At 35.8% G+C, this 25214-nt stretch overlaps 1 protein-coding gene across 1 annotated transcript in view; it reads right to left on the reverse strand.

Annotated features, from left to right (window-relative positions):
- Nucleotides 1-11644: 11644 nt before the first annotated feature.
- The window catches only part of LOC136254786 (uncharacterized), a 36968-nt gene continuing 23398 nt past the window's right edge, over nucleotides 11645-25214 (reverse strand). Inside the window, exons 11-12 of the mRNA XM_066047527.1 lie at nucleotides 18057-18299; nucleotides 11645-15653 (exon numbers count right to left, since the gene is read on the reverse strand). Of these exons, the coding sequence (XP_065903599.1) occupies nucleotides 11902-15653; nucleotides 18057-18299 (3995 nt within the window). The 3' untranslated portion in view covers nucleotides 11645-11901. The remainder of the gene's footprint in view (nucleotides 15654-18056; nucleotides 18300-25214) is intronic.

Here is a 25214-nt window from a genome sequence, read left to right on the forward strand (position 1 = left end):
AAATTGCAATATCTTATGCAAAAAGTACATTAATTATATTGCATGTAAGTGCCCCTGGGATGAAGCTAGCACTAGATAAAGCTACCTAGTGGAAACAGACAGCATAACACATAGAGACACATATAGTGATCTGTAAGTGATAGCTATCTCACTGGTATACACAATATAATTCACACACAAATACTGACTGTATTTATTCCATCTATGTTTAAGTGCTGGAACTAATAGTCCAAAAATTCTTCCTTGGCTCAAACAAAAAAAACAACAGATCACAGCCCCCAATAGTGAATAACATTAGAGTCATTTATAGATTCGAGGTTCATTTTGTCTCATTATAGGGAGTTTTTTTAAATAGTTGTTCCAATACTGAATAAAGACGGGGTTAGAATGGGTAGTATTGGAACACTATTTTTACTGTGATAGGAACCATAAATCCACTGATACAAATGTTATGACTCACAATCAAACATTATGATATATAAATATGTATAGCATGAATTCATTTTGCGTAACAAAAGTGATAAATTACTGGAGTTCTATATCTTTAACCCTTAAACCTGTATAATCCAGAAAACTGGATTTTTGATGAAAAACGAATTGAAAACGTATAATACTTTTGCCAATCTACATAGGCGGTTACAAACAAGCATATCTCATGAAGCATTTATCTGATCGCTCCAAAAAACAGATTTTATTACTTGGCAAAGAGTAAGCTATCTGTCAGTATATAAACTTTCAACATACAAACAAGGAACTCACCCACTACGATGTGCTGAATCATTTTCAGTCCTTCCACGTTTGTATTGCCACCGTGCTCGTCCGACAGTGACGTTATCGCATGATACCTATATAACAACTGAATCGCCATCACGTGAGGAGTAAAATGACACCAAGCAAAAGTCGATGTGACAAAGTATGGCCAAGCTATGGCCCTTTGTACATCGTTATGTGAGGAAGGAAGACGGAGGGATAGTTCTTGTACTCTTTCAAAGTGAAGCGAGTATCTCTGGGTTGGATGGACGTGACGAAGTATGGGACCATTTAAACCACAATTTAATGGTGAGTAAGATGTTGTTTGTCATTTTTAGATAGCTTTAACAGTTTTTGTGTTATAGCGTTTAGTTTTACAAGGCATGCATGCGATCCAGTTTACTGGATTATGCATTTTCAGTGCCTGCATTTTACAAAACAGCTGCGGGTTTAAGGGTTAAACACTGCACACCACAGCTACAACAGTATAAAGTCATGCTCAGTTTTGCATTTAAAGTTAGAATGTCTGAAAAACTTCATATGAATATGGATATTTACATGCATGTTCTATTAGAGTATACCTGACTACTCTATTAGAGCATATACTTGACTGCTCTATTAGAGTATATCAATCTTTTAACAGGGCTCATGTTACCTCTGTAAATCCTTCCCTGAGAGATAAATGCAAGCTTCATCAATTGTTGTGCTGTGCCATTACACTATATCACTCACTCATTTTGTCCTGCCACACTAAATGGTGTGTTAGGGTCTGCTTGCGGAAGTCTAAATTTTACAGGGAATTCCTGAACCCCTTGGAACCCCCTCTCTATGCCCCTGAAACTTGCTGGAAGGGTTTGGGGTTGCTCTGCAGTTTTTAGGTTTAATTCTGCTTTACCATTACTGTCAAGCTGTCATGAAAAAAAGCAAGGTCGATATTTACTATACATGACTACCATACTATTGTACAGACTTCTTTCTGACTGAGTCATATACAGAAAATACCACTATAGAATGGGTAAACCTGTATACATGAAAAACACAATATGGCTTACCTGTTTTGATTTCATATTCAACTACTTGCAAATCGGAATCATGAATTTTAAGCTATGTACACAGTATATATGCACACATAAAGAACTATAACATCATGATACCTACATATGTATGTACAAATGTCTCAACAAAAACTACGTGACATACATTGCACCAAAACTCACTATCAAGTTTCTAGATATACTCATGCACTAGTTTATATTAGCCTTATCTTTTAAAATTTAATATCTGTTATTTGTATATCAGCCCCAGTTTAATAAGTGCATAGAAATTAGGGGAAGTGTACAGCACTTTCAAAAATTAATACTGGCTAACTGCTGTAAAGTCAAATGGTTCTGTACATGATGAAAACAATGGAGTATTCATAGGAGTGGGACACCCTGATGTCTATGTACCTGTGCTCTTAATAATCATCTACATGATATACAGTATGCCCTTCCAGTATTCTATATTAATATTGTCCACCTAACACCATCCCTATATAGCTACTGTATACCGAAGAATAATGTTTTCATACTTCTAAAACCAGGCATCCAGTATTATATTACTCCTCTACACAACTACTGTACTTCCAAAATGTTGGAGTTGTTAATATAACCAGGATAATTAACATTGCAATTTGAAATATAATTCATAAAATATTTTGTAATTCATCAATTACAGGATTATTTGCAATGCTATGGAAGTTGCTAACAGAACAATGTGCAATCAACGCACATGTAATAGTTGTACCATGGGTATAAAGGCTTCGCTTGATATGTATGCCTGACTGCCTGAGAGCCACAGGCCCGAGGGCTGAGGCATACATATCAGGCAAAGCCCGAATGTGCCATGTTACAGCTAATGTTATATAACACTTATCAGGCTGATAGCCTATACAGGGCGATCAATCACCGAAGCCAGTACGAGTGCAGCCACTGGATATATTATATATGCATATGTACCTAAAAGTTTCCATTATGGGTCAGAAGCTAGTACGCTTTGGTTACGTTCAGTTACGATGAATGGACATATCCTAGAAATATCACGGAGAATTTTGGTAAGGCGAGTTTAGTGTTTTAATCAGTGCTATGGAATCATTTATGGACAAATTACGGAGTTCACTAAAGGCCTAGATAGGTAAGCTTGCTTGTAGAGTGGTTACTCTGTGCAGAGTGGTAGCTTCATAATGGGGGCATGTCCATATTCGAAAATGTGCAGAAATGATCGGTGAATAAGCTATAGCACTAGTTCTTACCTTAGCACTAGTTCTTACCTTAGCCCAACGTTTTTCAACTTGTACGATGGTGAGGATAACAAAATGCTCTTCATTTTTTTCATGGCAAAACACAAGTCATGCATCATTACTTGAAAGCGAAGACTAATTAAACTGCAAGTGAGTAAGGTCGTCACGATGCCTTTGGCTAAACAGGAATAAAATTGATTTTTTAGCAAGAGGTTGCATACACACTAGTTACTCAACAATTAGTCTCACTCTTTCCATAGTTCCAATCTGTCGGAGAGAACACCTGGACTGAAGAGAGCAGTCAACTCAACTGTCACGTGACCGCAAGTAAATACATTCCATAGCAACATCAAGGGGTGCACGCTGTAATGTAGATTTGTATTTTAAGGATAAAGGCTTGTGCCTGTACATCCATAGGCAAATTATGTACTTAGTCTACACAAATCAATTAAGCAATTACTGTGATGTCTGCTGGTCTAGAGTGTTTTAAAATCATTGCAGGACACTGGGACCAACAATAGTTATCCATGCTGCAGCTTTTAATGCTATGATTATTTTGTAGCAAGGCTTAAGGCTATATCTAGCTAGGTTGCAATTGGGATCTACAGTATATTGTCTATAAGCTTAGAGCTCTGGCACTTATACATGTTGGTGTTGTTATTGTATGATCTACTTTACCAGTTAGGCACTGGAGGGTGTATACAGAAGGCAGAGCCTGTTCGATGCATTTACTTATAGCCTAGGAGCCTAAGCGAAAATCTCTGAGTTAAATATCCTAAAGTGAAATGGGACAAATACCTAGAAAGGCTGAAAAAAAGCCAACCCCATCATGACTTGATCCGTGTTGAAACAAGAATATAGCTAGCAATTCATGGGAGAAAAATTAGCGATAGTGTACCAATGTATTTAGAGTACTGGGGACACTGAGTTTGGACACTACCTTGGTCTTTGGTGTCCTGAGGACCACAAACTTTGGTGACTGACAAACGTGGACACCAAGTTTGTTGTCCTGGGGACACTAACAGTTTTTACAGTGTGCAACATAAACTATTATACAACCTAGAGGGATTTCTATACTCTGGTTCACATTAACAGAATACAGTAGCTAAAGTGTTCACATTAACATGCACATTCTAGTGGTTAGCTATATGCATTGTTTTAACTGTAATAATTTACTCAAGTTAAGAGAATCGCACTATAACTCAGAGTCAATATATGCATGCATGCGCGTTCAGATTATACCAGATGATACTATAATGTGTGGATTACCTCTACAAAAACTATGCAGCCCTGTAATTAGTCTTTCCAGATTTTCAAGTTTGTCCCCATGTAGTCATTTTAGCTATATGACCTAAGTCACCAACTTGAACTTTCAAGACATATATAATAGTTATATCACGGGCACGAGTGTTTTGCCTGACATATATGCACACACCTGAGGGCCACAAGTCTGCATGCTAAAGTAGAACATATTAGTTATACCACAGGCACTTGTACTTTGCCTGTATATACGCACTTGCCCTCGGGCCTGTGGCCTTTGGGCGTGTGCGTATATATCAGGCAAAGCATTCGTGTATGTGGTATAACTATTACATGCATTATCAAATGATATAGTCCATGGAATAGAATTATCCATTGACTTTGGGCATCCTCCTCTATAGTATACTGTAACAATGGTTGAAATATTCATAGCCATACATGCTACATGCCACTCATGGTTCTGATTACACATTACATGATTAATAATGAAAAAATAGTATTGATTTATTTCTGCATGCATATGTTCAATTGCATGCATGTTGACACACTACAAATAGCTATAGATGATATGCACTTTATGCAATATAAATAATAATTTTATAGGTTCACTCATGAGTCACAATAACAGTGTGTATACACTGCAGCATTTGAAGTTCATATTGCAGTCTCTCTGCATATCATCAGAATTTGGTAGACAACAATTATAAGAAGGTGAGGAAAATTATGAATTTTGTGCTTTGATAGAGCAGTCACTACTAGAAAACAGTCACAATTCTAATTATTTAATGTCATTGATTTTTATAAATTATAACTTATTATGACTAAGGTTTTATCTCAGATATATACATGTAGACTAACTAATTTTTCCAAAGCATATACACTTAGTTAAATAATTATCAAATGTGCGCCCAAATTCAAACCTATAGGAGGTCTAATTTTAAAAATTTTCTCAGAAGATATCCAACTAGAGTCTTAGAAAGTGTATATACATACCTTTCATTCATTAATTCAGCTAGCTATACCAAAAAAAGTGATCATAACTTGCATAATTGTGTACTATGGTTCCATTCTTATCCTCTTAGTGGAATAAACACCATTTTATCCTAGCTAAAACTATCGCCTCCTTCGAATTCAGCCCCCTAACAGCATTTCCTAGATCCGCTTATGTTGTCTATATACAATACACTACAGCAATATCTTATTACTAACAGACCATCCTTAACTAAACATTTCCATTGTCAACCAGGCATGCAGGAATCAGTGACCCTGGAATAGTTCAGTAAGACACAAGTACACCAAAAGTTAAATGGAAATTTTATAACTGGTCTAAATCTGAAAACTTCTAACAAGATTTTATAAGGTTTAGTGATAAAAATTTTCAACTGACACTCCATTTAGTCATCTGTGGAAGCATGCATTGAGTGCATGTAACAAGTGCCAAAAGCTCTCTCAGACAATTCACAAAAGCATCTATATTATATAGCAACCAAGTTCAAAGCAATGCCACTGTAATATTGCTCATCAAGCAATTCTGACAACTGAAAATATTATTAACGGGAATGTAGGAGGTCACGCATATTATTGCTATATATATATATGGTTAATGATTGTAGTAGCATTCCAAAAAATCATAATAAAAGTAGATGTGATCAGCATTCCACTTTAATGTTGTCAGCACATAGCACACCCAGAGGGGTTTCAGGAAACCCCTTCAGATTTTACACAGCTGCTTGGAACATCAAGAAACTAAGGATCTATCCTGAAACAGGACATGTATACTTTAAATAATTATATGATTTATCACATGTCAATCTTATGTTTCAGATCCCACCTAAATTTCATTATTATTGTAAGTTTTCACCATTATTTCATCTCTGTGTTCAGTGATTGTATGGGAATTATATACTAACCTGGTACATAGCTATAAACACAACCCCAACCTTAATATATGTCAGGGGTAGATTTCAGTTCTTAAGATAGCTGGAGGGGTGATCAATAACAGATCAAAGTACTCTAATAGAACATTCAGCTAATTCTAATAAAACAGGTAGGTACAAGTGGACATATTTACTGGAGGTTTACCCCAGTAAATAATTTCAACTCTTTTGGTCAGTCATGGTTGAAGTATACATATACATGCACACTGCAATTGTGGCCTCCCCAAGTCTTGAGGGTTTTTTACAGCATAAAGATTAAAGTGACTGATGATGCCATCATCATCATGCTATACATATAGCTGTGTATCTTGCTTGCCTGCTTCAATATCACCTTATTGCTAACTACGTGCACTGCTAGGATGGCATTGGCTTTAGTCAATGCATGCTGTATGTTATGCTTCTATTATATAATGGAATTATATTGATTGCATGGCTGCATTACTAATCATACATCTCTGAGGCTGATTGGCACTGCCTTGACCAAGACAACAATGTATGTATATAGAGGTGTGTGCCACTAGATGTAGAACACTGCCCTTTCCTATTATATTATACCATTTACATGGGATATACCTGCCACCATGACAGGACATTATCAAACACAAAATTAATGTCAAATGACATGTCCACAAGATAAGAAGAGACAGCCATGATTTGGTCCACTACCAATAGTGGGGTGCATCCTCACTAATATTAGAAACATACATAACTGTACATAGCATGTGTGTATGTCTTCATATATGGATATTTTCTAATCTTCACATACAGATGTGCCCGACTGAAGTAGAGAAACAGTTTAGGTTCTTACCTATACCCAACCTTACTGAGATTCTACCAAGCATGTGATCCAGATGAAGCTGAGGGACAAGTCTGTGGCTGCCTCAAAGGAGCCAGACCACCCATTGGGCTTGTGCTTGAGAAGATTGATCCTGTCAACTGAATCTGTGCTTTTCACAAAGGCTGAAGGGTAGGTGTCATCATCATGTCATTATAGTGTGTTTTACCATGCATGTTGCCTATAGTTTGTTTGTTTTGGTTTTTTTGCAGAAATTCATACCAAGATTGAGATTGATACTTCTGGCTGTAATATGATCATCCTTTTCACTTCAAAGTGAGTGTGTATGTCATCTAGCTGAAGTTATGTGTCAATTCTAATGGCACTATTTTGTACATAGCTGTGCAGGCTATTGAGGAATATGCTATTTAGAATAGTGGCAGCTGCAAGAAACAGATGTCCAGATAAAATGTGTGGGAACCTGGTTGGTGAGTGGTAATGGTGGCAATTTTATTTGAGTGGTGGCCACTCTGGGTGCATCCCTGGGTCTCCTCAATCTTATCACAGCTCTTTTGTAACACAGTAATGCTATTACTTGAATTATGATCTTCAGTATAGTGGATCAATGCAAACACTCTATATACATTGATCTTGTAAAATTAGACGTTCACATTTTGATTTCATAGATTCTTCTGCAATGCACTACACATTTTTCATTAAATCAAAGGACTTATTGAGGGACTTATTCTTAGGTCATGAATAATGCGTACTAATTATTGAAGTTTTAACAAGGTCATGAAGTACCTACAAATCAGCTAATTTTGAGTGTAGTTGACATTATATAGTACACTATGATTAATATCTCAGTGGTCTTATTATTAGGGCTGAAACAAATACTACAAATACTCGGGTACTCGTTAAGGACTTTATTACTCGGATATTAAAATTGGTACTCGTTAAGATCATGTGATCCAATATTAATTTTATACATGATGCATTTGTTATCAGATAGTGACACTGTGAAGTTTGATTTGTGCAGTCGGGAACATTTACTGGGTACTTTAATGTAGTTTATTTAGCATCACTGTTACTTGAAAGGTTTACTACATATGGTATATGTTACAAAACACGTATGGATAAAGTAGCAAATATTCATGATCATTAATGCTAGAGAGTACTGGAATACTAAAATTCATCAGCTCTACTTAATTATAAAGCCAGAGGCATTTATAAAGTTTTGACTAATTTTAGTTCAGTTTTCCATTTTCAGTTTTCAATTTCCACTGTTTCCAATTGCCCGATTGTATTCTAATAGATCAGAGCTATCGAATACTAATAGTACAGTCAGCTACTCTAATAGAACTATCATAATATTTCTGTCCATCTCAGCAAAAACCTGCATTGTTTGCACAAGCATGTGTATTGAAATTTTATAAAATTATGCATACTCCAAAAAAAAAAATGCAAGTTTTTATCAAGCCATTATTCAAAGAAGCAGGCCTCAATCAAATCAACTAAACCTATAATTTGCCTGCTCATGGAAAGTTTGAAAATCTTTGTTTCATTTCTGTAGCATTGGTGTCACATGCATTTGTTTATGATGCAGTAAATGTAAACAAGATTGTCATCATTTTTTCAATTAAACTACCTCCATTAATGCATACGCAGGTGACTACAGAACTACATGCATGACTTGCCAATCACCGGTGATCATTTTAAGCCAAATCCCAGTGCTGTAGACTAATGTCAACAGAAGTTATGGCTGCAAATTTAAGCGCCTGCGGTTTATTTTCAGTACAGTGGATTCTCAGTTATCTGAACACCTTTGTTTCTATAGTGAGCCAAAACTGTTTAAATGTATAAGTGAGTCTGCTTGAATAACTGAAGCTCATTAAGTAATATACAGAGCTTCATTCAATTAATAATGGAACACCCACTAATGAAAATACTTGTCACTTTTGTGTTTGGATAATTGGGGTGTTGGGATAATCAAGAAAAACCAGGATCCACTGTATAGTCACTGTACAATCAATTTCCTTGCTTTTCCTACTGTCTAGCACTATAATTCAAAACTACTCACCAGAATTGGCTGAAACTTGATAATCTTAATCTCTTCCTTGTCACTAGGTAATGCTGAGAAATTTAAAAAGATATTCAGAATTTGTGCAAACAATTTGCTGAGACAGTCACAATTTTCCATCTCCTAAAACTTGAAGTACCAATGTACTTAGTAGACCCATAATATCGCACAAAAAAGTCTAAAATGCTATTTCAGGGCTCCTAAAATTTGTATATTCCTGCAGTCCCCCAGAATTACATCCATGACTGCTGTATGCTTCGAACTCCATGCACTGTGATACTTTCATTGCCATAGTTGGTCCCCCACTCTGGCCTGCTCGACTGCCCTCGTCCTGGGATACTGGTTATTGTCCTGATACTGATTATTGGCAGGTAAAGAAACCATTTTGTTTAGTGTTATGGCTAGCATGGCACGACCATGCCCTTAATGACCACAGTTATGCAGGCATGAAGCTGGAGTTTTAATTTGCTGTAGAACAACCACACCTCTTAATCTGCACATATATAGCTCTCTCAAGAAATTATATTAGTCTGGCAAGGCCATCCCTTCAATTAGAAATGAAGGGTCTAGCATCACATACTTTGTGCAATGGAATGCAGTTTTATGTCATCATAACCACATGAAATAAATTCCTTTGTTTTACTATTATCAATATTAATATTATATAATGTATTTTCAAGTCAAGAGGTTGGTAAAGCATGCACAGACTGTAGTGTGGCTTTTGAAAGAGATATCTCTGTACATGATCGTGATTACTATCACAAAATGCAAAAACAAGTTCGTATGAGAATTAGCAACCAAGCATATAATCTTATTGGTTGCTCCATTCTCATAATGTCACAAGTACGTGATGCTAGACAGACCAGGCCCTTCATTTCTAATCCAGGGGCAGCCATGCCAGACTAATACTAACTCAAGACAAGCAGAAAGATATTCTAATAAAGCAATCACAAGAACAGCTACATGTATATCATAGCTATGCTGTAACAAAAAACTAGTACAATGAAAAAATTAATAAAAATGAAGTATAGGGTTCCAGTAGTGAAACTAGATATGTGAATGATGGTAGCTATTACAACATAATTATAATAGTTATGTGAGAAATCCGGCATTGGTGAATGGTATATAACATGCCAATGTAGAGATCCCCCTAACTTTGTTTTATTAGCTACTATCATTAATTGTTTTGCTACTTTTTATTGCAGGTACCCTACTAGTATTTTTGGGATGTGATAGTGTAGTCATATACACCTAAATTAAGTAACTACCTTCATTGCATGAGAATAGCTACCAAATCAACATTGATACTAGCAGAGAAAGGCTCCCAAAAATTAATTTGTCACTCATAAAGCCTCACAACTTGTTGCACCTGTATGGCACTATACAGCTATTATTGGTGCTTTTTAAAAAGAGATCATGTAATTGCAAACCACTGCATCACTGCAAATTTGATCAGTTTGTCATGGCCTTAGCCACTATACAAGAATTATTGTCAACACCAATGAAAAATTCATCAATTAATAGCATTTCAGAAATGTAGACTGATGACTATACAAAACAGTGAATTCAGGGTTGTAGTACAGTATCATGCATGCATGCAGTACTGAAGTATTTTTGGGGTGAGTTTGCATAATTAAGGTCGAGTGTTGATACTTTAAAAGCACAGCATTGTAACAGCAGTACAAAAGTGCTGTCTTCTTTAGTATAGTATATAGATGGGTGATAACTCATGCTAATAGGCCCTTTTAGTTAATTGTATGCTGATACTTATATATAATTATGGAAACTACTGCTGGTATGGATGCCAATAATTGTGGGATTGTTATCCTGGTGAATCCTTGTTTGTGATTTTATTTTTCAGTCTTTTGTTAAATGTTTTATTCATTTGAATTATTTCCTACAAATGAAATTGACTGTATTATCAAGTTGCACTAAAATTATTCTTAAAAGAGGTCCAAACATGATTTCAGTACTTGATTATATCAAGAATATTTTGACAACTTACTACTGTATATTCTAATAGAGTAGTGTATGTTCTATTAGAGTAGCTGAATGGAACTCTATAATTATATAAATGAATGGGCTTTGTTTATTAAATTAATTATCTAAGCACCTTTGTGATTGAACTGGAACAGAGGTGTTCATATAATAGAAGTCATATTATTGGTTCCAATCCTGTAACCTTCATGGAGTTGTAGTAACTGTCACTGCTTGAAGGTTCTTAGTTTACTAATTTGTTACGATGCCTTACTGTAGATATACTGATAGTAAAGTGTCAGTAGACTTAAGTATATGGAACATAATTATTTTACTAAGTTTTAAACTCTCAGTAAAACATCAGTGAATGCGGGTTTACTGAAAAACTACTAAAATAACAAACAATTAACTGTTCCATGTACTGGGGATATACCACTGTAGTAAACTAAGATATTTCAAGCAGTGTGTTCAATTAGAGTAGTGAGATGCATGAGGGTATAATTGAAATGTGTATTACTATAAATATAATTGATTGAATGATACATCATGCATATGTAATCATGTTATATACACAAGTATCCTTTATAAGTTATTATTATTCAGATTACACATATTATATTCTTCTATTTGTTTATAAATAGACAAATACCATGATGAAATGATGGGTGTATGCGTGAATGCATATACAGATTCACTGCATGAAACTATGTGATGTGAACATAATTATACTCATGGACGTGTGAAGAATAAGCATACTTATACATATGCACATCTATACATTGTACATATGCATAAACAAATACACTAATTAATATTATTATTATAACATGCAAAACAATTATAGCTACCAGTTGGAAAACTTTAGTTTATTGTCCTCTGTTCTAACTCGGTTAATCTTTTCTACTTCCTGATCAATTTCTGTTCTTATTCTTTCATTACTTATTTGTGGTACCCAAATGTTCTTCAAGTTTGATGTACTTGACAGAATTTTGAAGACAGTTTGTTTTATCACTAGATCACTAAGAGGATTATCATGCAGCAATAATTCACTAAGAGCTGAATTGTTTGCAAGTGAAAAGGATAACTGTTCTACTGCAAAGTCGTCAAAATTATTTCGACAAACATTGAGAACTTTCAAGGTTGTATTGTCTTTTAAAGCACCAAATATTTTATATGCACCCAAATTCTGCAGTTTGGTAGATCCCAGGTCTAACAATTGAAGTGACGAGTTTTCGTTTATAACTTGGCAGATTTTATTGACAGCTTTCTGATTAACAATACCACTCTGTCTCAATGTCAGTTCCCTTAGCAGTTTTGTGGATTTTAAAGATGCCACAATCGTTGCTAAACCACCTTCAAATTCATTCCACGATACATTCACCACCTCCAGTTTCTGTTTATCTTGTAAAGTGTGTGCTATTTCACTAGCTGCCATGGATTTGATGCCATTACTGCTAATATTAAAAACTTTTAGGTTAGGGTGCTGCTTTTGTAGAGCTTTGCACAGTTTAATACATCCTAAGCTTTCTAATTTGTTTAGTGAAACATTTAGCACTTCCAGTGAGGTATTACTTTTGATAACTTCAGCAATATCACTTGATGCTTTAGTCAGTATCTTATTGGAGCTCACGTTCAATGCCTTTAAGGTGGTAATCTTTTGCAGTGCACTTGCAATTATAATCATACCCTCAGTCCCAAGACTATTTTGTGAAAGGTTTAATTCTAATAGATTGGTTTTACTAACAAGCATACAGGACAATCCAGGTGCTGCATCTAACTCAATACCATTGTTCTGCAAGTCAAGTACTTTAAGTGTTTTGTTCTCCTGAAGAGACTTGGAAATCACTATAGCTCCTGTTGATAAAATTTCATTTGCACACAGATTCAGTACTTCCAAACCAATTTTGTTTTCTAGGCTATCAGCTAAGGCTACTGCGGCGATGTCATTGATGTCATTACCTCTCATGATTAATGACTTTAGTCTTGGCATATCCTTGATGGCTTGAGCAATTTTTTGAACTCCAATAGGTCCCAACTTATTTTGTGAAACATCAACTTCTTGCATTAATGGTGCTGTTCCTAAGGCAGTTACAAGACTGTCCACAGATTTCTCTTCTTTTGGTAAACACTTTGGAATTTCTAAAACCATTAATGATGGAAGTAGTTTTAATTTTGTGATCTCCAAATATGTAGTATTCCTAGCATAAATTTTGATGTCTGAAGCTATTACTACTTTAGCAGAGCTAGTGACAGGTATAGTGTCAATTAGATCATCTGCTTGATTGTCATGAAACAATCCGGGCTCTACAATACACAAATCTGATAGACCTCTTAAAGCTGACAATTTGGTAGTAAGCAAATGAACCATTGGTTCAGTTAAGCCACTGTGTGATAAGTGTAAAGAGTGGAGGGTAGCATTCTCAACTAACAGGTTTAAGATTGCTTCTAGACGCTCAGGATTAACTGGGCAATTACATATGCTAAATTTGTTTAAGGCAGTGTAACATCTCAAAACTTCAGCAATGTGATCTCCTTGCTCATTTCTTACATATAGTTGGTGAGATGTGATCCCAACAATGTGCAAAGAAGTAGTAGTAGTGATTCGTTGTTCAATTTCTTCTGCTACATCAGCTGAAATGTTATTACCATTCATCAATAGCAGTTTTAAACTGGTGTCACTAGATAAATGAGAGGTAAATGCTTTGGCTCCTTTATCACCCAATAGATTGTCAGAAAGGTAAAACTCCTCTGTTTCACATAACTGTACTAAGTCTGCTAAGGCATGTGCAGACATCGCGGAAAGTTTATTACCAGAGAAATTAATAACTTTGATGTGAACTTTGGATTTTGCACTTGAAGCTAATTCCTTCCACAGAATACCACAACCGACATTTTGCATATTACAACTAGAGAGATCTAATTTCTCCCAATCTAGTATATATGACTGAGTTAAAAAGAAACCAAGGGTTACAACATGGTTTGGCAGCAGTGTTTCTCCACTAAGGTCGACTTGTTTGTTCTGCATTGACTCACCTATAATGTTACACATGGCTTCATCTTTTGCTTCCTTAAAGCATTGAAAAAGGCGAAGACGATTTATTTTAACTTGTAATATCTTTTGTGCAATGTAAAACTCTTTAAAAAGTTTACTGGTAAGTGAAAAGAAGTTACCAGACAGGAAATGCTTAAATGCAAAAGATCTACCTTGAGTAAGGCCCACATATATGATCCATGTGTTGAGGTATCTTTCATCCCAGAATGTATCTCTGAGAAGGTCCAACTGTCTGTCATTAGGTAAGGATTGTATGTAATATGCAGCGAGGTACTCTTGAACTGAAGAATGAGCAAAATTGAAAGACAAGGTTGGCCCATTTGTAGTAAAGTATTGTGTAACTTGTAGCAAGCCAAAGCCATGGATGGTTCCAGAGTTTTGCACAATTTCTGGACATGCTCTACTAACCTCTTCATAACTAAAAACAACAACATCCTTCCTCAATGCATCGTATGATAAGTATGCCAGATTCTGCTTGATGGAACTTTTGAAAAAATCGCCCTTTTGCAGCTTCTTGTCTTTTTCATATTTTTCAATATGAAGTGTGATAGTCAAGTTGACAAATTTTTCATACAACTCTGTACGAGATTGAGGAAGATCATTTTCTGTAAACAAGTGGAGCAAAATGGTCATGTTCAGTGGAATATAGCACAGGCTGTCAACAGTAGGATGACTTTCCAAGTATTGTTTTAGCCTCACTATGTCATCTGGTTTTTTCTCCAATGCTCTCTGGATATAGTCTTGCCTGTCATTGCTGGTAAAGCCTAGTATTTCCATTCGTCGATCAGCCTGTCCACACAAAGATCCAGAGGCAAAAGAGCGAGATGTAATAACCACACCACATTTAGGCAAAATCTCACACCTGATTATGCGGGAGAGCAAATGATCACTTTTCAGCCCCCCATAAAATTCATCACATCCATCCAAAACAATTGTAAGAATTTCTCCTTGTGTTTCTTTTATGTGCACATAAATCAGATCAATCGTCTCTTCATTCTCCAATTCACAGAAGAGTGCAACCAAATCTTTTACATGTTTCAATGATTGAAGTCTTGGATCATGAGCATGAAGAAGAAAAAGAAATCTTTTTTCAGTCAGAATCTGTCCTTGGGACCACTGGTAAGCAATTTCTTTGCACAAGTATGTCTTACCAATACCAGGAACTCCATCAATTAATATGATTCGTGGTGAAGGTGAATCATCAACAGGTTTAAATACATCTGCAATATTTTTATTGATAGTTTTGTCTAAGTATTCTGCTGCTAAGTTTGATGAATGACCTCTCATGTTTTGTCTCAGAGATATTAGACGTGATCTTTGAGGCACTTTTGGCATTGTACTGATATCTCCTTTGCTCCTGGATCTGGCCATTGCACCAACTACCTTTTTGGACTTTTCTTTGTTCTTGTGAAGGACTAGTGCAATGCTGATAAACAGTCTCGGCTTATCTGGCCAATGTGGCCATATTTCCTCATCTGGTCCAGTAAATCGTGTTTCTTGATATTGTTCTTTTAGACATTTTTCAGCATTGGTAAGTTTATTGCCTGTAAAATGTAATCATTAAATGTAATCATTATCAAAGAAACTATAACACAGACTTTTGGTCAGAACTTAGGAAAACTGTGTTGAATCTGGAATCTAAAAAGAAATCCGTGAAATGTTTATAATAGCATCTTTGTGGGATATATCTAAATAGGCTTCACTAATTGGTCACAACCCTTTTCATACTGTTAGGTGTAGTACTGGTGTTATATGTGACCCAGTCTGGGAAAACTGGGCTTATCGCCTATTTAAAAGTATCGAGAAATGCCGGTTTTAAGTATTTAGTGTGTCATAGCTCGTCAATGGTTGAAGCTATGTGTACCAACTTTTCACACATTTTGCACCAATTCCGTACCTTCTACAGCATCCACTATGCAAGTAGCCAACGACTAAGTTTCCTGCAATTTTAGATAGTTTTTAAACTGAGGTTGACTGTATCAGGCGAGCTGCAAAATGGGTGGGAGGCGGGGACCTGGAAGGCAGGCAAGATGGTGTTCAAAAATTGAAAAGGAAGGTGTAGGGATGAATTAGGCCACGTTTTGGGCCATTGAGGTCTCAACATTGGCTAAAATGAAAGGAAATTCACAGCAGAGGTACTTATTCAATACCACAGAGCTTTACAGCTATATACAGTCTTCTCCAGGCTGATCAGAGCTCCATTAAGGCCCCACACTGCAGGTACAGATCGCCACTGGGGTTGGGAAAAGCAGTCAGCAAAGCCAGACCACTCAAGTCTAGCTGATTTTGATTGTGGAATTAGTTTATTCATTTAGCTTTGTGTCCTGGGTGAAAAATTGAATCTGCTGACATAGACGATAAGACCGGTTTCGTCAGACTGGGTCACATATGTAGTAGCCAGCTCAGCACACTGCTGACAATATACCATTACTTTATTTGAGCAGTATGCATGTAATGCCACTTATGCAGCTAGCAGATGTTAAGCCCATTAGTTACGCACTACTTTCACAGCAAAACTCATATAACACTGATACTAACTCCATATTTACTCAGTATTACTCTGTCTTAGAACAATTTCTTTCAAGTACAACCTAGCCTGAGGCAGAACTAGATTAATAGTCACAGCAGTAGTATAATACCATGAAAATTTTGACAGAAATGCTGCAATATCATCAGTAAAGACAGAGGCATACAGTGTTAGCTAGTATCAGTCAGTGTCGGTATATGGATTTTGCTGTGTGTTTTTCCTAGAAATGACACTCTTAGGCTTTCCGAGCTGAAGAACATTCACTGAATAGTTGAACTCTACAATACAAAGTGTTAACTTTTGAAGTTCAATAAACTTCACATGTTCATTACCTTGATCAGTGTGTATAGTTACTGCAACATTAAATTGATGTAATATTATGTGAGACTATAAAACACTTATTAGCTGAAGATAATACTTTCAAATCTGGTAGCTAGCTTAATATCTGTGAATAGCTAAATTTACTTCAGATTTTATGTTCTAACATGCTGTCTCAAAGTTTCTATCTCAAAATTTTCTAGATCTGCCACTGTTTCTGAACATTACTATTACAGGTACTGGAAGTAGGATTAAGTCTATTATGCTCCAAAATCTTCCAATTTTTCTCTCTGGCAATTCTTTTTTATTCACCTATTATTCTCAGAATTATTCCCTATCTATACCCATTACTCCCAAAAATTATTCCTGAAATTTGTGCTAGATCATATTATGGATTTATATAATGACTATTACATCCTTACAATTAATTCTTAATCATTAGAATTATTGGCTCAATGTTGACTGCTCTATTAGAGTAAGTGACTGCTCTATTAGAGTATCTCGGTCTTTTCAACTGTTTTTATGCTTGTACTGTTTCAGTGGTGTACTCAAAAGATTTTTGCATCAGACCACAAGGAAAACTTACAATTTTGTACCAATTATTTCTGGAACTCATTGGATTTTTCTGGACTATTCTCCAATTCTTCAACCACCTAATTATGCCAGCATAATAGATAATTATATGCCTAACTGGAAGTTACCAAAGTTATGTAGATCTTAAGTGTTCCTGTCTAACTATCTTTTGATTCAATTTTATTGTGCCTTGGCAACTTAACAAGAAAAAGTAACAGTACCTAATTGTGTAGAAAAAAAACTTACTACTCTACCCATAAACAATTTAAATGGCATACAAGGTGATAAACTGTACTGTTTTGTATCGTCTCAGAGAAAGGTTTCTCACAATGGACTTTAGAAACCTTTTTGAGTTAAAGCATTTAACCTGTATGGTCCTACGTATGTATATATTTTGTAAGTGCAAGCTATCAGAATGAACTGACTACTGCATCAAGATGATGTGATTACACACATAGCTAGCTACAATGTTATACATATAATTATTCTGAAGCAGTCAGCGACAAGTAAATGTTTAAAATTCCCTTACATTCAGGATTCACTGCAAATTTCACAGCTTCTGCTAACTTTGACCATGATGCACTTGGAGTGGTTTCAAGCCATATATCCAACATGCGATAGAAACATTCTCTGCTGTTTCCAGGAACATTCTTGTCAATTACTCTCAAATCTTCAAGTGGTATCTTAAGAAAAGCTCCAATACCTTTCCAATATCTTGCAAAGTGAGGAATAACCTTTTCAAACAATTCACTAAGTTCTGGTCTCTCAGCACCTACATAATATATTACATTAATTTTAAAAAGTGCGTATTAGGAATTTTATGTTTGCTTCTATGAGTGAATTCGGGATTAAATGTCTACTACTATATTTGCAGGTGTAGGTGACCTCCCTTGTTTCCCTACTTTTTTTCTATGATCCTTAATTGAAATAAAAATTGTTAATTTTTGCTTATACTTGTTTGTTTACTTTTTTGTAACATTATTTTGACTGGTGAAACTGCGTATACCGCATGATAAGAAAGATGGCACTGAGTTAATGTTTTCATCTGAACATGTGCCCAAATTATCAATTACTGACTGGAAAGCGAAGTGGCCTTTATGCTTTGCTTTCAACTATTTTCAGCCCATTACACGGTGATACAAGGAAAAAACAGCAGGAGAACTACCTCTGTAATCAATCCAGCCTCCACAGAAAATACAGACTACTGTTACAAATGCAGCTGGGAAGCTATCAGACTACTGCAAATAAACAACTTGGGCTGTCAGCAAAAAGACAAAAATAAGTCCATGATGTACGCATTTTATGTAGTGCGATATGCCAAAAGGCACCTGTTGGGCTAAAGTGATGTCGAACAGTGAAAAAAAAGCAAGCCCATAGCTTTAGCCACTATTGAGATACTGTACGCTTGTCTAAAAGTATCAGGCAGGCAGTTAGACAGTCAGTAGAAAATTCCATTGATTTTTTTTTTTTTAAAGTTGTAGCACATTTTTGGAAGCATTTAGCTATAGGGTTGTACTGTTGAGCTTGGCTATACTTCACCAATACAGGATGATGGTATTGTGAAGCTGGTTTTTGGGTGATGCTTTTGGTCAGAAAAACTCAAATCTCATATATATATATACCACTTTCACACCTCACTTGAAAGAGAAAAGAAAGTGTATAATTGGTATAATAGCATTGCTATCAGTGCTCAGGAATGCAGTAACGAGAAATGGAGGTAGTATATACAAGTTATATCCCTCCTAGGAGGGATATAACTTGTATACCTCCTATTCTCATTAATGCATTCCAAGCATTCTCAGAAATCATCTGACTTCTTTGATGAAACTGTGTGATCTCCTCTGCTGTAATATAGTGACACTTTACAGGATCGATAGTAGGTTTTAATTTTGTAAAGTGAGCCAAAGCATAGATCATGGACATGGGGAAGAAGATAGTTTGTTGTTTTACTGAATGAAGGTCACAAGTTAGTTTATATTGCTGTTTTGATTGTATAGTCACGTGGCAATATCCAGACACTAGGCGTAGTGCTAAATTGATTTGGCCATTAGTGTTAACAATATTACTCACTATTTTAGTTTATTCATGGCTAGTAAAGTAAGTACTTTAGTGCACTAGAATCTGCATCTTTATATTGCTGTTTTGACACCTGGCGTGATGTCACATGCACATAGTGACTGGGCGTGGTGTTTAATTGACTAGGCCATTATAGCGCTGTAAACATATTCACTGCTTTAGTTTATTTATGACTAGTATAGTAAGTACTTTATAGTGTCACTTAAGGGGGCAAGCAACTATGTCTTATGGCTTCCATAAATAAAAGTATGTCTTTTATATGAAGCTGTAAAACCAACATAGATACTGTTCTCCACCTGATGAATAAAACATGTTTTAGTTGAGACATTGAACTTCTGTTTAGTGCAAATCTGAGTGAAATCCTCTGAAGTATGTACAAATTATGGCGTGGTTACAAAACACTGCAATTTTAGCACTAAAATTGATTCTTCTCCTACAGGTAATTGTGAAACTCCCCAAAAATTCTTGTAGTGGCTTGTAATAACAGTATCTTTAAAAGTATGGAAACAGATTTTTATAAATGACTACTATGGCTTCAAAAGAAGAGATCACTGTTTTTCATAGAAAATTTAGAGAGTTCAATAGCTTACTTGATAAAGTACTTCAAAAACTACTTCCATACTTTTGTTACAAACATATTTAGGTAGCAGATGACAAGTTTAAGAAGCGTAGAACTAAAACTGTGAGACTAGATCCAAAATTTGTAGAATTCTCATTCTTTAGGTCTAAAATACTAAACTGAGTCTTAAAGTCAGTACTTCTAACTGGAGATGGCGATTTTTAATTACCACAAACACATCTGGTGCAAAAGGGGATGGAAAGCAAGCACAGGTCAATGAAAACCAAGATTTTGCATGTGAAGCCATAGGAATTAGTAACGTGCCCCCCTTAATTAAGCTTCATTATTAGCTGTTCAGCTCGCATTTGGGTTTCTTGTGTTTAATTGCGTACGCACAATTGAAGCAATCTGCATGCTCATGTCCATACACTTACGTTGGGCCTCTCAACAGCACCTTGTCGTTGTTCTTACGACATTATCCACAATCAAAATTCACATGGTCTCATATAAAATACACTCACGAAGCATTCCTGCAGTTTCCCCACACTTGCAGGTGAATCACCCAAGTGGAATATATTAGTTGTAACATGGGCATTTGTGATTTGCCAGAAATATACACACTCGCACTTGGGCTGCGCCCTCATGCTTGTGTGTATATTTCAGGCAAATCACTCATGCCCATGTTACAACTACTACATATATATATATATATATATATATACGTATAGTACTACCATACTGTATAACAACCATGAGCAACTTCATATCAATTACAGATGATACCTGCTTTACATGTACACAATAGGAAACATACAAAGCCTTTGTGAATTTCCATTACACAATACATGATGGTGGAATTGTAAAAAATGATGGATGGGTTGGTGGGCGGGCGGGCATGTAGGCAGGCAAATTATTTTGGGTTTTGACGATTTTCGAAAAAATATTCAATATTCGGCTGTCTGCGAGTGCTTTTTAGTTTTTAATGCTGGATTTGAAGATAGATGCACCAAGACTATTTCTGTAAAAATGATTGGCAGGTTATATAGAGCCGGTACTGGTTGCACTGTTTTGTGGATGCTACTGAGAATGTTATGTGCATTAAAAAAAAAAAAATTGGACAAAAACCTAAGAAAGTGAAAACAAAAAAGGATGCCTCAGCTGGAGTCAAACTCCAGCATCAATGCTCGTGCTCCATTCTTGTAACCACTGTACCACTGGTGCAGCAGCTACCCACCTGCATTAGTTTCTACCTTATTAATGCCCAACTGATGTGAAAGGAAACCAAAGCTGAACTCGATGCTAGCCCTGTTACGTGCCTTAAAGTATAAAACTTGAGGCAAACTACTAGTCGCGCACCCTAAAGTCAAATACTCGGGGCATACGACTATGCCAGAACTATAGCCATTCGTATTTGTTAACCGGTACTGACATAATACAAGTGCACGAAAAAATTTGGAATTTTCAACTAGAGTAGGAACCAAAAAGTTAACAAACAAGTACACAAAAAATTCTGGAATTTTCAACTACTAGAGTAGGGACCATAGCACATCGATAAAAAGTACTGAAACAAGTTGGAGTAGTCCATGATATTAAATCACTGTAATACAATAAGAAGTGTTATATCCCTTATGGTACTTTTTATCGATGTGCTATGGTCCCTACTCTAGTAGTTGAAAATTCCAAAATTTTTTGTGTACTTGTTTGTTAACTTTTTTGTAAATAATTTTATTATGGCTGGTGAACCCACGCATACCGCATCTGAAAAGGCACCACACGCCCCAGCTATATCAATTATTGTGTGAAAAGTGAAGTATCCATTACGCTTCGTTGTCAGCTATGTTCAACCTGTTGCACAGCATTTCGAATCAAGAACTTGTTGAAAGCGTTTCAGGTCGATCTGAAAGCTTGTTTGGCTTAGTTTTACCTCACCAATACTGCCTCATCGTCGTAAGGGAAAACTGAGGCTGATTTTTGGGTGATATTATTTTGTGGGCCATGCCCACTCCTTTGTGGTCCCTATTATACAGTTACTATCGTACTGTATGATAAGCCCTACTCTACCTTTTACACATTCGTTAGCTATAACTTTGTTAACAATGATGTTACAAAATAAGCTATGCTTTCTTTGTACCTGTCATAGGTTAGCTATACAGTACACATTGATCATTGTAGTGGGAATATTGTGGAACACAATAAGTAATTGTTGCACATAAGGACGATGCTGCTGGAGCGACTGACAGGGAATTGTGACAAAACATAATATGCAGGGTTTCTACGAGATTATGAATTTAATACATTATTATTCATGCATTAAATTCAGAAGTTTTGTATATGCATTTTTACACTTAATAGTGTTAACAGCTTTAGATAGTTATTTGACTATTCCAATCATGTAACTATGTATATGGTTTTGCTGACTGTGTAGACAATAGTAAGCACATGCAAGGATACATAAAGAAGTGTTAATACTGTAATAGCGAAGAATGTGTTAGTCGCAAAGAAATGCATTTAGAAACGCAAGCAGTTAAACCTAGCCGCTAAATAACAAACACACTAATACTAAAAAAGATGTCTTACGCGTGTATCTTGTCGACGACGTACGATAGGTCCTGTATAAACCAAACGACAAATCACAAAGTATTCTAAAAGTTTGGTGCGATAACATGTGTATTCACAATGATTATGGAAGCCCTATTGATATGGAAGCCCTACTGATGAGCAATGGCCACGATAAAGAAGGATCAAAGGAAAATCATGAAGCAATAGCGCATACATTGTAGGATATTTAAAATACTAAAAGTTTCATCTCCATGAAATTCGAAGCATTTCCACCAAAGAAGTAAGGCTGTAGCTGTAGCCAATTTTCCGCTACGCTTGACTGAATGTATCAGGCAGGTAGTGAGGCAGTAGAAAATTCGCGAAAATAATTTAAAAAAAAATTTCGTAGCACCTAATAGAAAATGCTTCTGGTCGTTCTGAAGGCATGTTTGGGCTTGGTTATACCTGACGAATACTGTCAAGTGGCCGTGAAGGGCTTGCAAAGACGATTTTGGCTTGATTTATTTTCGTAGACTATGCCCACATCTTTGTTGTCCCTACCATACAGTACTATCGTACTGTATGATTCACTATGTTATTGTTTCACACATGATGTTTTATGATGGTTTTAACCACAGCATTTGGGAGGTACTCATCATTTTTAGGGTGAATCTTACTAAACAGTACCATAGTACTGAACTGCTGGCAATAATGGCAAAGATAACTTATAAATTTATTGAGGTGGAAGCTTGTTAGTGATTTGTGGAATATGGGCCCATTAATAGGTTATGGACATGTGGGAGAACTCAGTGAGCAAAGATATATAGTTCTTATGATGAAAACTAGGTGGATAACTTTGGCTATGCATCTTGTGAAACAAAATCATATGAATAAAGATGATGAACAAAAATGGAAAATCTCAAACATCATTTTACTTGTTACTCACTAGTGGACCTATTTCTTGTTACAAAAATAAACCACCTTTTAGTTGGATGATACTTTTCAAAGGTGGTTTTTAGGTGTGCATTTTATAGAAAATATGGGTGATCTCTACTATGAACCTACTATTGTGGTTTATGATACAATCAATTTGCATATACATACTTGCAGCCACAGGGGTGTATCCTAGTATTTAATTTGTTCTTCAGCCATGGCTATACTGTTGACTAGTTGTATGACTGAAGTAGGGATTAATATGTACTAATATCAATAGCTGCGCATGCAGGTGTAGGTAACTGTGGGGCCTCTCTTGTTTTATTCCTGCTGAAATTTAGAATTCCTTATTTTTCCTTACAACATGTTAAGCTATACTAAAATCAATTTGCTTACTTTGACTGTTGGACGAGGAGCATGAAAATTACAGATGATACATACCTAGTTATATGTACACAATAGGAAACATTGTGTTACCCACAAACCAACACCTTGTATTGTAAGTGAAAAGAAATAGGCCACAAAGGTAAGTCCATGACACATGCATCATACCTGGTGCAGTGTACCAATGGTCATGTGTTGGGTTGAAACAATGTCAAACAGTGAAAAATCAAGCCAATGGCATTAGTCATTATGGAACTACACTTTTTAAAGGGCACTAGTTAGTTAGTTAGTTAATCATTCTGCAAAAAATGATTCTGTACAGTAGCAACTTACAGAGCATAGGTGGTGTAAAGAGAGGATTTTATGATGAACACTCGTACAACAGATCAATATTCAGAGCTATAAAATCTGAAGTATTCACCAAGATTCTCAAGAACAACATCCACGTCTGTTGTTCTACTGTGTAACCTTCATTGCCAAAGTTGCCTCTGGTTGCACACAAATAGTATCAGAATCTGAATCACATACCAATGCTACAATTAATTTGATTAACAGAAACAAGTGACATCCTCTAAGCAAAAACCGCTTGGCTGCAAAAAAGGGTGCATCCACAAAGACAATAGCAATTCAGAACCTGAAAGAGCGGATATCTGGAGTGGCCAAGATGATACGGGGTATCCTTGACAGATATTGGCATCATTTTTAAGAATAAATGTTAATACATCATTACTAACTGTAATAAAATTTCAACATTGGAATTAACCCATGTTCTACATTTGGTCTTGATGCATTCCTATTTAATTCTAATTGGCTAGTAAATTGGCTAACATTTTCTCCACACTGATAATTGCAAAAGGCAGCTAAATTAAAATAGCCAAAGTTAAGAATTAATTATGCAGGTATACAAAAAGACTGAGTATAAATCACAAGCCAGTGATAAAAGGTATAATGTGAAAACTTTGCTCAATAGTTAGTTGTAATAGCATTCCTGTCAATAGTAGCTGAAGTAAGAATTACGTAAATGTCCACTAGTATTGCTACAGGTATAGGAGACTTCCTTTGTTTCATTGCCTTTTATTTCTGTGATACCTACTCAAATTTAAACCTTTGCTCAACTTGTTTAATGAATTTTGTAACATAATTTATGATTGGCGACTGCATCAAAGAAAACAAGGATGTCAGACCCATTACATATAA

This window comes from Dysidea avara, chromosome 4, assembly GCF_963678975.1.
Source record: "Dysidea avara chromosome 4, odDysAvar1.4, whole genome shotgun sequence".
NCBI lineage: Eukaryota > Metazoa > Porifera > Demospongiae > Dictyoceratida > Dysideidae > Dysidea > Dysidea avara.